This window comes from Alternaria ventricosa (genome assembly GCF_023758065.1).
Source record: "Alternaria ventricosa strain BMP 2768 chromosome Unknown scaffold_18, whole genome shotgun sequence".
NCBI classification, from domain to species: domain Eukaryota; kingdom Fungi; phylum Ascomycota; class Dothideomycetes; order Pleosporales; family Pleosporaceae; genus Alternaria; species Alternaria ventricosa.
Genome location: NW_026055698.1, coordinates 334,417 through 350,694, shown reverse-complemented (window position 1 = coordinate 350,694; position 16,278 = coordinate 334,417). Strand labels below are relative to the sequence as shown.

At 52.3% G+C, this 16,278-nt stretch overlaps 6 protein-coding genes across 6 annotated transcripts; 3 read left to right on the top strand and 3 right to left on the bottom strand.

The window, feature by feature from the left end:
* Positions 1 to 595: 595 nt before the first annotated feature.
* Positions 596 to 2,333, top strand: J4E93_008810 (uncharacterized protein; the record flags this gene model as incomplete). The annotated part of the gene is made up of 2 exons (XM_049346708.1): positions 596 to 808; positions 864 to 2,333. The coding sequence occupies 2 exons, from the start codon at positions 596 to 598 to the stop codon at positions 2,331 to 2,333; spliced, it is 1,683 nt and encodes a 560-aa protein (XP_049196128.1).
* Positions 2,334 to 4,390: 2,057 nt separating this feature from the next.
* Positions 4,391 to 5,077, bottom strand: J4E93_008809 (uncharacterized protein; the record flags this gene model as incomplete). The annotated part of the gene is made up of 1 exon (XM_049346707.1): positions 4,391 to 5,077. One exon carries the CDS (start codon positions 5,075 to 5,077, stop codon positions 4,391 to 4,393), a length of 687 nt encoding a protein of 228 aa, XP_049196127.1.
* Positions 5,078 to 7,256: 2,179 nt separating this feature from the next.
* Positions 7,257 to 7,996, top strand: J4E93_008808 (uncharacterized protein; the record flags this gene model as incomplete). Its single annotated transcript, XM_049346706.1, has 2 exons — positions 7,257 to 7,442; positions 7,817 to 7,996. The coding sequence occupies 2 exons, from the start codon at positions 7,257 to 7,259 to the stop codon at positions 7,994 to 7,996; spliced, it is 366 nt and encodes a 121-aa protein (XP_049196126.1).
* Positions 7,997 to 9,540: 1,544 nt separating this feature from the next.
* Positions 9,541 to 9,879, top strand: J4E93_008807 (uncharacterized protein; the record flags this gene model as incomplete). Its single annotated transcript, XM_049346705.1, has 1 exon — positions 9,541 to 9,879. The coding sequence occupies one exon, from the start codon at positions 9,541 to 9,543 to the stop codon at positions 9,877 to 9,879; it is 339 nt and encodes a 112-aa protein (XP_049196125.1).
* Positions 9,880 to 10,569: 690 nt separating this feature from the next.
* J4E93_008806 (uncharacterized protein) lies at positions 10,570 to 12,192 on the bottom strand (the record flags this gene model as incomplete). The annotated part of the gene is made up of 1 exon (XM_049346704.1): positions 10,570 to 12,192. One exon carries the CDS (start codon positions 12,190 to 12,192, stop codon positions 10,570 to 10,572), a length of 1,623 nt encoding a protein of 540 aa, XP_049196124.1.
* Positions 12,193 to 13,714: 1,522 nt separating this feature from the next.
* Positions 13,715 to 16,273, bottom strand: J4E93_008805 (uncharacterized protein; the record flags this gene model as incomplete). The annotated part of the gene is made up of 2 exons (XM_049346703.1): positions 13,715 to 15,874; positions 16,268 to 16,273. The coding sequence occupies 2 exons, from the start codon at positions 16,271 to 16,273 to the stop codon at positions 13,715 to 13,717; spliced, it is 2,166 nt and encodes a 721-aa protein (XP_049196123.1).
* Between the last annotated feature and the right edge of the window lie 5 nt (positions 16,274 to 16,278).

Genomic DNA, 16,278 nt, shown 5'->3' with positions numbered 1-16,278 from the left:
TTTATCTCGTTGTCTAGTTCTATCGATCGATTCATCAACTCGCCATCGCTGTGGTATCTTGCGGAGCATGATGGAGGATACTGCGCTTTTGATTGATCAGCGAGCGTTGGTCTCCACCAAAGAGAGTGATGTTCACGAGCGCGATCTGGGACCTACGCATCCCACCGAAGGAGCCAAAATCGCGTTGAAGCGTGAATTTCCATGGCTTGAGCTCATGTTTCATGCTGCAGTAATCGCCATTGTTGGTATCCTTCTGTGGATACACATCATCGGACTCTTTTGGAGGGATTTCAAGATCAAGAATCAGAAGCGGCAGAACATGGAACTCAAGGCATTTCAGGTCGCGTCCAAGGCTCACGAGTTGCTGATGCTCGCATCACTATCCATGATTGTCTTTCACTACATGCGAAGACTGCTGGTCGGGCGAAACGGTATTCCCTTCGGACTCGTCAATGCACTTCATGTCACAGGCTCGCCCAGCATGCTGTTGAAGTGGTCATTCTGGGCGGCGTGGAGGCGTCACCTCCCATTTGGAGGCTTGTTGTTTCTCACCTGTATCTTTTCGCTGACTTTAGGGCCGTCGTCAGCGATCTCAATGATTCCTTCGCTTGAGTGGTACGAGATGAAGGACGCTTTTCCAGCCAACGGCTCAACCGTCCTCTACAACGCAACTGCAGCCGAAATCTGGCCGACTGTTCTCAATAACTCAATGGACACATACGAAACTGCTCGTTGCCTCCAGGATCCATTCAGGTCACCATTAAATCTACACTGCCCGTCGGCCGGGTTCATGGATATCTACAAATGGGTATTTATCTCCAGTTTTTCGAACATATTATGTATTCAATGCTGACACCATTCAGTTTATCGGTTTCACGAAGACTGGATCACGCGATGACTTGCTCTTCACAGACCTATATGCGAGCAGCGTTCAACGGAAGGTCTCCATCAAGACTGGCAATGACCCAAAGGGCGCCTGGGCCTACACCACCGTCATCACAGAGCTGAGTACGAGAACGCTTGGCACCTTCTATAACTATGCGAGACACAACAACGCCGGTGGTACCCGGGATATGGCATATCCCCGATTGCGCATCACGGCGGACACTCCAATACACCAGCCCATCGTCTATGTGAAGTGTAGCCTCTCTTTGTGGACCCAAGTCCCGGATCGACTACGTGTCCCATTTCCGAACATCGATAGGTCACAGGCATGGGGGCAGGAGGCATTGCATCCCGAAGCTGAGACAAAATACGCCAAGTCTAACGATACTGTCTTTGATCGGCTACCGAGTAAAAACGCGAGGTTCAAATGGTACAAAAACAGCAACGGGGATTTATCATCATCGCTATTTGCGTTGGCAATCATCCCTGTCTCGGCCAAGAACCCCACAAAAGACAGATACTCATCCACTGCCGCTGTGGCATGCCCAACTGATGCAAGGTGGGTCTCTAGCGATGCATATTACCAGCCCAAGAACTCAACCACTGTCTCGAGCAACGTTTCTGATGCACTCTCCGAGACCGAATGGAAACCCGAAAAAGCACTCCTCACCAAATTGGGCATATCAGAAAACCCGCTCGACTTGAGGCTCGACTGGGCGCATTTTCTGAACCGACAGCAAAGCGAGTGGCTAGCCGACAACTCTTCCTCCAGTGTCAGTGGCATGGCCCGGTTCCTCAATACTGCCATCATCCGCCCTAAATCAGAAAAGAACAACATCACGAAGTTTTTTGCGCCTAACATCACATCCGAAGATACGGGTGGCGCGATCGAAGAAGCAATAGCTATGCTAGTGGGCACCGTGCTCGTGGACGGCATAGCGCGAAGCACATTCAGATTATCCTCTCTTGTCAAATCTAACGCCACCAACGGGGACGTAGTGACAAAATTGGAGACTTTTCTTCCTTCGGGTGAAAGGCTTTACAAATGGAAGAGCTACGTTCCCGGTTTCTACTCAGTTCGCATCACACTCGATTCCTACGGCTACGGATACGGACTCCAGAACACAGCCGTCTGGGCAGCCATGGTTATCCTGCTGCTCTTTGCGCTGATGTTGATTGTGCATGTAGCATTTATAGGCTATTCCATCGCTAGAGGACGGTACTATGGTGGCGAGTGCTGGGAGGACGTAGCGGAGCTCATCGCGTTGGCAATGAATTCGGCGCCGAGCGACAAGTTGTACGGCACGAGTGCAGGCGTGGAGCGCCCTGAGACATGGACGAGTATGATCCAGATCCAGGAGACAGGCGACCAACATCTGGAACTGTGTGTCGTGGATGGACAGCAGGAGGATGGAGAGACGGTTAAGATCGGGAAGAAGTACTTGTAACCAGAGTGTTTGCTCGTGTTTAGATTGAAACGACAATGTAGCCGAGGAAAAGGGTTTGCAGCCACAGCCTAAGACGCGATACGAAATAGTAATTGAATGGTTTGGGCAGAATTTCTTTCCAGTACTCCGATGTGGTGGCTTCATAAGTAGGAAATTCTTATTTACATTTAGAATATGAGCGTCAGTAGATATAGCTCCAACCTTTTATCGGCAGGATGAAGAGATCGAGCGTCTGGGTCTGCCGGTACGGATGGTGATCGTAGAGTCCCGCTTCCAATATCACGGTACAGCACCGGGATAGCCAATATGTTGATACTGGCGGCTCGTTGCGATAGTTATTTTTGACACCAACAAAAAGACGCATTGTCTGAGTAAGGGAAATTTGGCGACCGTCGGTACTTACAGCAAATTCTTGCGAAGTTGCTTGACTCAAGTAGTAGGCGTGTCGACGCATGGGGCCGCTTCCCCGAACTTGCGGATTCAGGCCGCCAGCGAGGCTGACCGGCCAGCGGCCCCCATGGCCATGAGGCAGCCTGGCAACCTGTCCTTGGGTTTGAAATTTGCGGCTGAGTTCAGTGCGACAGAGCTTGTGTCAGTTGGTGTTTCTAAACATTGGGAAGAGAAGAAAGGCGATGTTGATGAGATGTCGGTAAAGAGCCGCAGAGCCGCGCGGGATGCGGGCACCCGCAGACACCCCGCTTAAACTGCCTAGGGTGGGCCTCTGCAAAATCATTCAGCGCGTAACTCATCGTTTGGAAAAACAAGGTGCACGGTGATATGGACTATGGGAACACTTGTAAGTTCGACCGGTGAGAGCGTCGTGTTCGTGGTTCTACCTAGGAGGCAAATGATGACATGCCGCCCCACGCCACTCCTCTACGCTTATCGTGCCGCAACATAGGCATACGCCTTATGCTCCTTACATTTTAGCAACCCCAACTCCTTTAACCACTCAAAAAGGATCGCGATGCCGGTTCTTAAGCTTGTGCCACGTTCCACGTCTGTTGCACTGCCCTACGCGCCGGGGCATGGTTGGTCTAGAGCGGCGTGATTGGATTCCCGACCCATAATCCTGTAGCCGCCGAAGACACCTCTTGCATGGTTTCATAGCCAGGCTGGTGCGGCGATCATGCAGGCTTCACGACTGCGCCGCAATATTTGCTCCGACCATGTACTGCATATGCCCGAAGGTCGCACTCCGCGATGAAGCACTAACTTCCACATCCTCTCACGTTCTGCGTGTATGCGAAACGTCAAGTGACTCCCCAACCATGGCGACACCCACACCATCCCCTACATTGAATCGTTTCAACCTGACGACCACTCAAGAGGAGAATGCAATCGAAACAGACTTGGCTCTTCCCGGCATCAAACGTGGTATTGCCATTGGAGTAGCGTGTTCGGTGTCGGTCGTCGTTATCGCTATTCTTGCTTTCTTTGCGATCAGACGAAGAAACCGTGTGCTGGCTCGGAAAGCACAACTCCAGACCACAAAGAAAGAGTCGATGGATGCCGAAGCAGGATTACAGGAGAAAGCTTGGTATTCTACGCCCGTGTCGTCACCACCGCTGCCAACACCTCCACCACCACCTGTTGAAGCCGATGCTCGAATTATCTACGAATTAGATGCAGGCCAGATACCAGAACTGCATGGTGATACAGCTGCGCAAGAAGTAGAGGGAAATGGCAACATTCACGCCACGTCAGAAGCGGAAGAACTGTACGTTCGAAAGCTCGAACAATGGAGGACTTGGAGCATGGCACTGGAGCCGAATACCACGAGCCATACCACAGAACCCGTACGCGCTCCTGTACCGCTGCTCATGGTCTCACCACCTGAAGCTTCTCCTGGTGGAGTCTCGCCGTTGCAGCGCTTGTCGAGAGACTACACCCCGCAAGACGGTTCGCCAGTATCACCGCCTCCAAATGTTCATTTTCCATCGGTTCATCGCGAGTACACCAACCATTGAGAGAGATTTCCAAGATCTGCTTCGCCGCTAGGAAAGTGCGAAAAAAATGTGTTTTGATTCATAACGACATAAGATGCTAGCGGACCGTCAACACGACGCCTTCTTATCCTCGATGATCTTCGAATCGATATGGTACTGGCCGTCTTCGTCATCGATTGGCGAGTCCGGGAAGAGTCGTTCCCCACTGCCTTTCTTTTCATCGGTTGGAAGGACTTCGGAACCTGGTAATTCTGCAGCAAAGAGACGCCGGTCACCAACGGCCTCCACGGGAACAACAGGACTGGCGAGTTCAGAAGCGCTCTTCTCGCTATTACACCCAGCCTCCATCTCCGCTGGCCCGAGGGCTCCACATCCGCTCCCCTTCGTCGCATTCTCCAAGTCGTACGAACTTTGTGACAGGGTGCTCTTCCGGCGTATTTCAGCTCGTCTTCGACGCACGCAAAACCAGCCTCCCAGTAAAAGTAGTATGATAGCAACGGCGACTGCTGCGCCGATACCAGCGCTCGCGCCAACGCCCAGACCGCCATTTCCAGATTCTAAAATTGCGGGCGCTGAAGCAGAGGTTTGCGTCGAGGTTGAAGAAGGAAGAGAGGTCGGGGAAGATTGTGATGCATCGGCCGGTGATGGTCTCCCGGGAGGACCCGGTGTTGGCGGCGTTGGAGTTGGTGCAGGTGTAGTTGAGCTCACGTCGTCATCGTCATCATCGTCCTTGTCCTTGCGGTCTTTCTCTGTCTCGGTCGGGAGCGGCACAGTCGGGTCTGTGGATGTCGACATTGTGGATATCACGATGATAAATGTATAGTAAGAAGACTGTCAGAGCACACGTTGACAGTTGTACAGTAGAGTAAGCTTCTAATGACCAAGTTCAAATTTACCTCCAGACTCATTCGCACTTACTACACCCCACATACATATGAACATCAGCGTCCCAGGGCAATGGGCATCGACGACGACACCTCACCCTTGTTTTCGCGTTCAAGCATCGGCAGAGTCGCGGCACCCATCGCTCATTCGCAGACGGCCCTAATAGCGCGTCGTTTTCGCCGGCTCAGCCTCGTCTCCTCACCAAAACTTCGGTCAATTGTGATCTTGGCCTTACTCGTTACAGGCCTGAGTTTTTCGTGCCTTGCTGTTGGATCTTGATAGGCCAATTATCTCGAAGCTCCCCATGTAAGATGGGAGACGCGTCCTTCGGGGCTCCGCTGTGCTGTCGAGTTCGCCAAGCTGCGGAGGCCATCACCGCGCATGTGGTCATCAGCTACCGAATTATTCGACTAAGATTTGGAACGATCTTGCGCATAGAGTGATAACTTTGTCTGTGTGGCGAGTGTTATGTAGTGGTGTGCTTCGGGCTGCACAGTATGTATGTATGCAGGACCTCTACGTGCGCTCTTGGGAACTAAGAACAACTCACGGGCCAGCGGCTACATAATGCAAAGCTAAGAGCATCGACCCAGGAATTGTAATTCGAGAGGTTGGGCCTAAGTCGAAAGTTTTACCATTCGTGGACAAGCTGCTGCACAACACGTGGAGTCTCAGGCATCGCTATGATCACGCCGATTAGGTTCACGATATTGGGTTCATAGACATGCGCGCAAATTGCCATGAGATGCACGACACCTATCTCTTTCGAGGAAAAATGGCGACCTGACGGCGGCGAGATGGTTCAAGTCCGTGCTGCGAAGCGTGCGAGATCAACATGTCGGCACCATCGGAAGCGAGTCCGTCCCGTCCGCGGTGCCTCCTTCATCCTCCCCGCCCCATCGCGTTGCACGCCGTTCAACGTGCCTCAACGCCGTCGGTCGCTATATTCAAATGCTCCTCGTCTCTACTGATCATACAAACCGAATGATGCCCAAGCGACGATTTTTTCTACGAAATCTTTGACGCCGCGCGTCTTACTGGACTCTGGAGCGGGCTGCAGACTGCAGCTCTCGCAATCGCTTTGCGGGACGCATCTACTGTGAGATTTTGCGGTACACCCAAAGTTTCGAGTACATTAGCACGTGTTCTATGTACAGGGACAAATGCCTCGGGATGCTGCTGATTCGCTACTTTCATCTGAGTAAGCAGGGGCCATGGGAAGTACCACTACCATCGTAGTGCCCGCGGAACCCAGCTGGTCGAGAACTCCTAGGGGGAAGAAACTAGATCGACATGAGTTATACTTTCAGCCATCCCCAAGATAGTTATCATTACCGCATAGAATATTGTGCCATCTCGAGACCACAGTGGACTAAAATCGATCTTTGGTGGTGCGCTCATACACTCGCATCAGCCTCTTCCGCGGGATGAATGCCACAGGGTCTCTTCGGTGGCATACTACCAATCCGATAAACTATGATGCGGCTCCTCTGGATGGTCGATCAGCTACATTGGTGCCTGCGCCTGCTCTTGCAGGTGATGGGGACGAAGAGGCCGTCAGCTAGCGCAGAGCGGCACACCCGCACTTCTTCAATAGCGCGACATTTGAATGGGGAATCCCTTCGCCATCGTCCGAGTAATTGCATCCTGAAGAGGTGGTCTGGCGAAACAGAACCATACAATGGCAGAGGTTGGCAAAGAATCATGATACGTCGACGGCGCGCCTGAAACCAAACACCAGAGATCCAAAGGTCTGGAAGGAATGTTGCTTTTCGTTCCGGATTCATGTTCAAGCATTAAGAGCTAGCTCCACATGTCATTTAGGGTTACCGGTCTGATGGAAGAGTCTAATGATGCCGCCCAAAGTCCTGACGAAAGATGCGCCACAACGGCTGACCGAGAGATAATAAGGGGATCCACCGGGTCTATTGCGCATTCATCGTGCATATCTCACAGGCCACTCGCCCCCGTGAGACTACGCCGGTTGCGGCCCGACCTCTACGTACATTCATATGCCTTCGGGCTCCTCTACACAGATTGTTGCGGATCTTATCTTCATTCTACATTGAGACCACTGAGACCTTGCATTATGGCAAGCCAGAACTCCAACCCCAACGCGGACCCTATGTTCTTCGGTGGCATAGAAGTCGACATCACCCAATTCGATTTCAGCGACCATACTACGAAGGTCAACAGTCTCACCATAACATGCGCAGTCTTCATCGCTCTAGTGGTGTTGACCGTCGGTCTCCGGCTCTTCGCAAGAGCGAAATACGTCGGCCATATCTTTATAGACGACTGTATGCGCCTACCCATTCCGTCACAAACGTCCCAGCTAATGTGTAGCAGTCCTTATCATTTGCGCCGCCGTCTTCACTGTTGCTCTGGCTGCAGTGTGTATCGCTGGTAAGCAGCAAATACTTCGAGTGTGAACTTCATCTGATGATGTGACAGCAACTCAATATGGCCTGGGACGACACATTTGGCTTCTGCCCATGTTGACCCTCTTCGACACCTTGAAAGACTGTATCTTGGTAAGTACCAACCTTTCTTTGGGTGTCGTATCCTGGCCATGGCGATGCGTCGTTATCAGAATTGTCCTAACTATGGAGCTGGCGCTGTCGAGCTGTCACAACTAACGCGCTCTAGTACCTCTTCATCTGCCAGATCCTCTACGCCTTTGCTATTGCATTGACGAAGATCGCCATCATATCGTCGTACCTGCGTTTCATCCAGGACAGGACTTTCCGCATCTGGATGTACGCGATATCTGTGCTCATCGTCGGTCTATGGATTTCAGGTAAGATGAACCAAGTTCCCGACAAATGACATGTGCTGAAGTAATCTTAGGAATTTTCGTCACCATCTTCCAGTGTCGTCCCGTGCAAGGAGCGTGGGACTTCACTCTCGAACCAGTGTGTGTCGACTACGTCACCTATCTATACGCCAGCTCCGCCGTTAATGTCGCAACGGATCTCCTCCTTTGCGCGCTACCCGTGCCTCATATTTGGAGGCTGAAGATGCCAAAGAGGCAACGAATCGTCCTATGTGTGCTACTGGCAGGAGGTGCAAGGTATGTGTGAACTGCAAATCATCGGACTTTGCTGACTTTCCATAGCGCAAGCATATTGGGCATCGTCCGTATCGCCTTCTTGAATCGTTTACGCGTCCTAGATGTTACCTGTAAGTATTCTCTTGAATCAAGGTTCATGGTGCAAGGCTTTTTCCGAACATCAGGCACAGCACGAACTGCTATACCTACTGGCAGACAGACCCGCGTTGATATCAGCTATTCTACTCGGACATATCAGCTAACAGCCATACAGATCAAAGCGTCGAGTGCGTCATCATGTCAGTAGGCGAGTGCAGCCTAGGCATCATCTCCGTCAGCATTGCTGCTCTTCGTCCGATGGCACGACAGTTCTTTCCCAACGCGATGCGAAACTCTCCCTCTTCCTCGTCCAAGCCACGCGACGCAGGGCACGTTCGCCTCGAACGCATACCCACAAGCCAGGACAAGGATCAGTTCACATCGGAAAGCAAACAAGACCTGTCAGGTTCATACAGGTCGCATACACAAGCATCCGTCTAGTCATCCGTGTACAATTTAGACAGTGTTTACAAATCTCCATACCGATTTCCATCTCGCCTCCCGTCTTCAAATGCTGCAATGTCGATGTAACACTGTCAGGTTACTAGGAATGGTTGAATGATGGAATGGTGACTTCGGGAGTCTTCTACGAACGTAGCACAGGTAATGTGAGTTTCATTGGGAACTGACGGTCCAGTGAAGCTTGAGTTACCAGTGCTGCGTCCATATTGCTGACTGCGTTCCTGACTTGAAAGAAAAACAGGAATCACAGAAGTACTTGGAGACTGTCAAGCTCTTGAGGCAGGCGACCAAGAGCGGGACGGAACGCCTTGTTCAGCTGACCGCCAAGAAAGCCAAGTCGTCAGCCCAATCTCGCGCTTTTCCATGACTGGCTAAACAACGGTTGTGATTGGGCCAACACCTCACGACGTCACAGACCATTACCAGAATCGCATCAAGCTGAAAGCAGGCTGTGTTGGCGATCTTACCATCGCGTGCAGGCTGTGTACAGCCTTAAGGCGTCCACGGCGTAATTCATGAAGCACACCGCTTATGGCTTGAACACATAAATGCGATGCGTCGCGCCTCCTTTCTACGTGCATACAACTCATCAAATCTGCCTCAAGGTTACACCAAATACTCATTGCGGCGACTCATCTATCAACCAGTCACCCTTAATATACTCATCAGTCTATAAAACCCCTAACTCGACTTCACCATCTCCTTCACAACTCTACATCTCCAAACACAAACTTGCAAATCTACCTCAAACACCACCACCATGAAGTTCACAGCGGCAACCACTCTTCTCCTCGCGACAGTTGCGCTCGCCAACCCAGCACCCGTCGCCAACCCAGACGCGGTAGCTGAACCCGCACTCATCGGATCTCGCGCCCAATTCCGCGAAGCGCTTGCCGCACGCGACACTCTAGTCATGCCAGAAGTTCAACTCGAAGAACGCGCCAGCAGCAGCGGCGGCAAAGGAGGCAAGGGTGGAAAGGGCAGTGGTGGAAAAAACAACACCGAAAGCGCGGCGTCTGACATGCTTTCACCAAGTCGCGCTCTGCAGATCACTGCACTGGGTCTGGGTGTTGTGGAGGTTGTCAGGCTCTGGGGTTAGACCATATCACGACATATGGAGTTTTATGAACACAGGGGAAGTTGACGGTCAACGTGGGGAAGGAGGCAAGCGGGGTTTGATGTGGTTACGACACTTTACCGAGCGATGGATTTATGTTTCGATGGAGTATAATATGGAGTTCGATACCACGGCATTAGGAAATCAATATTGGAGTTCACAACACCACAATTTCCCGGACACAGGCCGCCTAGCTTAAGGCGCCCGCTACGTCACCCCGCATGAGTGATACAGCAAGCAAGCTTCCACTTCTGACACGACAAGTTCAAGCACTGGGCTACAATCATTGATGACGATGATACTAGCTCGCATGAGTGGACTCAATGTCTGGTCAACACCGAGTAAAGCAGTTGATGTAAGGGGCGATCGACTCAGTAGAAAGGCATAGCCACAGTGTGGCGGTGTTGATCGGATGACAGACTGGATATTGCTGAGATGATCAGTGCACAGCCACAAAAAGCTGAGAGATCAGCAAATGTAACAAGCTCGAAGGAGTTCACCATATGCAGATCAAAGAGTTTGAAGTATGAAGAGTAAACATTAACACTGGTATCTGCCGCGGCCTAAACGCTAGAAATGAAAAACGCCGTGCAAATGCTATGCCCCAAACGCTACGCTATGCTATCGGATCGAAGAGAACCCAAAACACTTTTTGTTGCCATGAAGCAATGTTTACAAGAACTTGTTGATCATCTTCTTCCAGCCACTGGCGGAAGATTCTTCCCAGGTCTCGCTAACCTCGTCCTCGAACTTTCCAGTGAGGAGATCGGCTTCCGCGGGGTTGATGAATTTGCTCCTGGTAATGAGCTTGTGTCCAATGTAAAGTACGGCGAACAGGATCAGACTGATGTATGCGATGAAGAAGTCCTCGACGCTCCATGGGACGAATGCGGTGAAACCTTGGGTGATGGTGATGATGGCGCAGAAAGTGACACCGTAAATGGCGAGTGGGCGGCCACCCCATGACTTGAATGGGAGAGTGTCACGGTCGATGTTCTGAGCCTTGAGTGCGCGCATGAAGCTGATGTGGCAGATCAATACACAAGTCCAGGCGATGAAACCTGCGACGGAGACGATGTTGAGGAGCCAGTTGAAAGCCTCTCCACCGTTGGCGCTAAGGTTCATGTAGGCAAGCAGACCCATGGCGGCAGTGACTGCGGTCGCCCAGTATGGGACACCTCGCTTGCTGGTAGCCTTGAGGAACGCAGGGGCACACTTCTCCTCCGCAAGACCGACAAGAATACGGCTGCCTGAGTAGACGTTGGAGCTTGCGGCTGAGAGAACGACGGTGAGCAGGATGGCGTTGAAGATATCGGGAAGAGCGGAAACTCCGGCGAGCTGGAAAGCAATAACCATAGGAGATGAACCGGCGTTGGTGTCACCAATTTGAAGAGCCTCGTTGTCGTAGGGGACCAGAATGCCAACGAAGAAGATTGTGAAGACGAAAAGGGTGAAAATGCTCCAGAAGGTCTTTCGGATAGCTGAAGGCATGGTAACACGGGGGTTCGCAGACTCTCCAGCACCAATAGCGCAGAGCTCAGTACCCTGGTACGCGAAACCAGCCTGGATGAGGACAGCCCAGAAACCGACGAATTTGGCAACAGGGCCCTCGGCAAGGTATGGAGCGAAAGCACCGGGAGAGTTCCAGTACTGGAAGCCAATGTAGCCTTGTGCGCCGACACCAGCGTTCATGCAGATGGCGTAGATCCAGAAACCGACAAGGGCAACGACCTTGATGAGAGCAAACCAGAATTCGAATTCACCGAAAATGTCAACGGGCAAGAAGTTGACGGCGGTGATCGGTACCCAGAAAATGGTGATGAAGATGCCGATGCTGAGATCCGAGTCCCACCATTGGATGATAAGTCCAGCGGCTGTGAGTTCGAGTGCGTAGGTGATGGACCACGAAAACCAGTAAATCCAGCCCATGGAGAATCCTAACGAGGGGTCGACGAAGCGGGCAGCGTACTGTGTGAAAGCACCAGAAATGGGTAGGTAAGTAGCCATCTCAGCCAGACTGAGCATAACAGAGTAGACCAGAGTACCGACGAAAACGTAAGCCAGGAGCGCACCGGCGGGACCAGCAGTAGCGATGGAGCCTCCGCTAGCAATGAAGACACCGGTTCCTACTGTGCCGCCGATGGCGACGAACTGCAAGTGTCGGGATGAAAGCTTGCGCTGAAGCTCATCCTTGGGGGGAGCGGCCTGCTTCTCAACGTCGCTCGAAGAGTGTGGGACCGACTTGTCCGACCGCTGGTCCATCTTGGGCGTGATCTCCTCAGAGGCGGATGCCATATTGGTGGTGGTATTGGCGAAGGACCCTGGGGTGGGGCTTGAGGTTCAAAGTAAGAACAACAACGACGAAGCTGTGATGTATACGATAGATGTCAAGTGCGCAAGAGCCAGGGACGAAAACGATATTTCAATCAAACCACGGTTACCCACCACTCCAGAAAGTGGAGTCATCGCGCAAGACTCCATGAGCCATCATGTTAGCCGTCGGCGTACTCCACGCTCTGGAAAGCCAATCGACCGTCCAAATTTTCATCGTCGGTCCACTTGGCGGGCAACAGAGTCGTTTTGCCGCGCAAGATGCAGAAGTTGAACCGTGACAGTAGCATGATCGAAATTTTCGAGCCAGGATCACGTCGGCTACGAGCGGGTCGGCGCCGCCAGTTCGCGTCGCCTTGAGCGCGACAGGCCAAGCGGCAATGCTTATCGCGGGATTACCGTGTGGAATGTGTACCTTTGCCGTTCCGTATGTTCCCAGCAGAAAAATTCTGCAGCTTAGCAGTATCTTTTTTGGGGAACTTTGTGGCGGCGGACGCGTTTCGGGAATAGCGAGAGGGCCGGCCCTTCATCGGGTCGCGGCCTTGGCGGCGAGCGTGTCAGACTTCATCCATCGGGAAACCTCATCAGGCCTATCATGACTCCGTCGCATGTCACCGCATTCAACTCACCCCTTTCCCCAGCCGGCGGTTGTAGAGACCTGCTTTGGTCATGCTGAGTCAAATGCCGCAGACTTGTATTTGCATGGCTTGAAAGCACATCATGCTCTATTTAGGTAGTGTTGTTGCGAGATTTGCGCGACTTCCACATCGTGAGAGCCCATTTCCTGCACATCTTATGCGACCAGTGGAAGCAACCAAGCAGCATAGCAAGCTATTGATACGGCCTATACGTCCAGGACGCATACAAAAATCCGATGGAGTCTACCATCTCACGCGGCTGAGAGGTTTCAACATCAGGCGCGTTCACAACTAGCTTTCTCACCGCAGCATCATCATCGACGTCGAAAGCAACACCTGCTATTAGTCACGTACTGAACGTAGCATAAGACTAGACCCCAGGTTCTTCAGCCTTATGCACTCCAGGACGAGCCCAAGTGTGGTGCTACCGTTGCGCTGAGACATGGGAGCCGGGACCCAGCCGAGCGCTCGCCGGACTGTCCTGGCAGAATCCGGGGACGTGTCTGACTTTTCATGTGATCTGGGGAAGATTCGCCTGCTTGCTAAAGTAGACTACTCGGTCTTGAGCCGAAAACCTCGTCTCGTTACCACTGTGTTTTTCCACCACTGTATCGTGCACATGACTGGATATACATTAAGTGTAACTCGCATGTATATTTCGGTACATATCGTCTAGTCTTACTACTTGCGAGGCAGCCTGATTTGTGGAACGATTCGCTTACAGGTCTAGAATTGGAGAAATTGGGACAGGTACACTACTATTACCACACTGCGGCGCTCAAGCACGATGTTCACATCGCCTCGATAACGAAGTACTGTGGGCTCTTCAGGACTCCAAACTGACGCGCTCACTCGTCATCGTCGTAGTCCATCTCTTCGTCTTCGTCCTCATCATCGTCGTCGTATCGGTCTTCCTCCTCCTCATCATCATCATCACCATCCATTCCACTCGTGTTCTTCAACTCATCCATGTCCCATACACTGTACGGCAACCCCGCAATCCCGACATCTCTCTTCACAGTGATGATTCCGAACTCCTCGACGCCGCAGAAACCTCCCCTCCCACTCTTGCCAAAGAACCCCACAATAATCTCATCAGGGCTGGGTGTCAGCCTCACAATGTCCGAGTCACGCCTCGCGTTGAGCTCGCCCGCGCTGGTACCGTCGCTAAGATGTAGCCTTACACCATCCCTAGGGACAACTTCGACGGAACTAATCTCCACCCCCTCGGAAAGACGTATCTTCTCGGAAGCGTGACCACCGAACTGGTGCTTGCGGCCGTATGTACGCATGGGTCCCCAGTGGCTCGTGTGGCCATCTGCATACTTCACCACGCCGCCATCCCATAAACATCCGACCCTTAGATCGATGGAAACGGCGCGGTGCAGATTTCCATCCTTGCCCTTCTCGTGGAGGAGCTGCGCCCATTCGTACCGACGAGTATCGGACTCATCGGGGAAGGCTAGGCGCTTGGCGAGTCGGATCTCGGAGCCTGCGATGCGGATGTATGATCTGCTGGCGAGGAGTTTCCAAACGTTGCCGATGTTGGTCTCCTTTCCATTGTAGGCGAGAATGTTGAGATGAAGGGCTTGGGATCGATCGAAGCGCTCTTCGAGAGAGGATTCCGTATACTCAATGCGTTTCGGTGCGTTGTGAGTCCAGCCTAGGGGCTGGGATGTCTCTGTACGGTTGAAAGTAAAGCGTACGATGCCGCTGCTTGAGCTGATGACGAGTTTCGTCGGGCCTTCATCGTCTGTATGCTCAGCGTAGGCCTCGGGCGAAGCATGTCGTTCGTCGTTGCTGATTGTGGGGTCAATGGGTAGGCGGAAGTGGGGTAGCATGCGGAAGGAGAGCGCATCAGCTAAATTCCAACGAGCATTGTTAGGTGTGTTATGGGGGTCCACAAGTACGCCTTCTGCTTTGAGGTGGCCAGAGTACGCGGTCTTGGGGAGGAAGTTCTTGGGCCAGTCTTGCGCATATCCACGCTCCATGATGCCAGAGCGATGAGGCGATCCGAATGCGTGGCCGATTTCATGGAGGAAAGCGCCTTGACCGATGGCGCATGCTTCCCACATGGTATTGCACTGGCCATTGTCATTGCCTACTTTGTCTCCAGGTGCACGTCCGTCTGTGAGACAGCCTGTGACTTCTTCCAAGAAGCGCGGCCAGGAGTAGGTTAGGTGGCTACCGAACATACCCAGTGAGATTCCGTCAGGGTTATGGCAACCCAGAGCTGCGTGTCCGAGAATCAGCTTCTGCGAGATGCTGTAGTGTGAGTCCAAGATCAACCCAGCAACGATGGGTCGGGCATCGGAAGCGAAGGGGCCTCCTTGCTCCTTGAGCGCATCCAAAAACCAGTCGAACAGGTCATTGTCACGACGTGCGTTAGGGTTCTGTTGTGCGACCTCTTTATTGCGGATTTCTTTGACGGTCTTGGAAGAGCGAATAACGTTGACTTTGGCAGTCGATTGCATGGCACCTTCTCTGTCGAGAGCCTCCTCAACCCGCGCATTGAGGAAGTCGCGACTAATCGTGTCTGCGGTCCACTCCTCATCCAGCCTGAATGATCGACGCCCAGCACCTTGCAGCCTCAGGTCTTCTGCAGTCATAGCTTGCCACATGTAAGCCGCCATGCGCAGCTTGGCGATAGCTGCATCAAGGTCTGAGTGCGCCGAAGAAGTCCCCGCAGCCTTTGAAGGTGGACAGTCGATGAGGCATGGCGAGTCTGCGGCAACCATGATAGCGAGGTGAAGAGGCGGGTACTGCAAGAGCGGGATGTAATTAACGTTCACCTCGATGGTGTGTTCAAGGCAGTCATTGCAGACGTAGGCAAATTCCAGGACGTTCTGCCCCGGCGAGAGCATAACGAGAGCCTTGAAGTTACCACCCGCTATCGGCCACGTCTGCTCGGGGAAGGACTCGGCCTTGTTTGCACCTTTGGAAGCAACATGGATGTAACTCCCTTCAGCAGCGGTAAGCGCATAGGTACCCGTGACTAGGAGACAGCGCTGTCGTACGTGTTAGTCATAGACGGTCACATAGGAATTCCACATACCTGATGAATTGTTTCCCCGTCTGCGACATTGGTGATATAGAGAGGGTTTGAAATCGGTGCCATTCTGATGCGATCGGAGGATCGTTAGTAGTGTGTTTCGGTGATGTTGTGCAGGAATAGGGATGTAACGTCAAATTTTGTCAAGAGATGTCGTGATGTATCTGGAATGTCATTCTCATGTCGTCTTACTGTGAGTTTTATATTCTATTTCAAACGTCCGTGAGCAAGGCTGCAACTCCTTACTATGCTGTGGCTTTCAGGCAGCCGTCCCGGAATGGCTAGTCTCAGGGTGCTGCCTCGTCGAGGATGCCGGGTAATGTCTTTCACGTAACGTCACCATAACAACTCGCATACTAA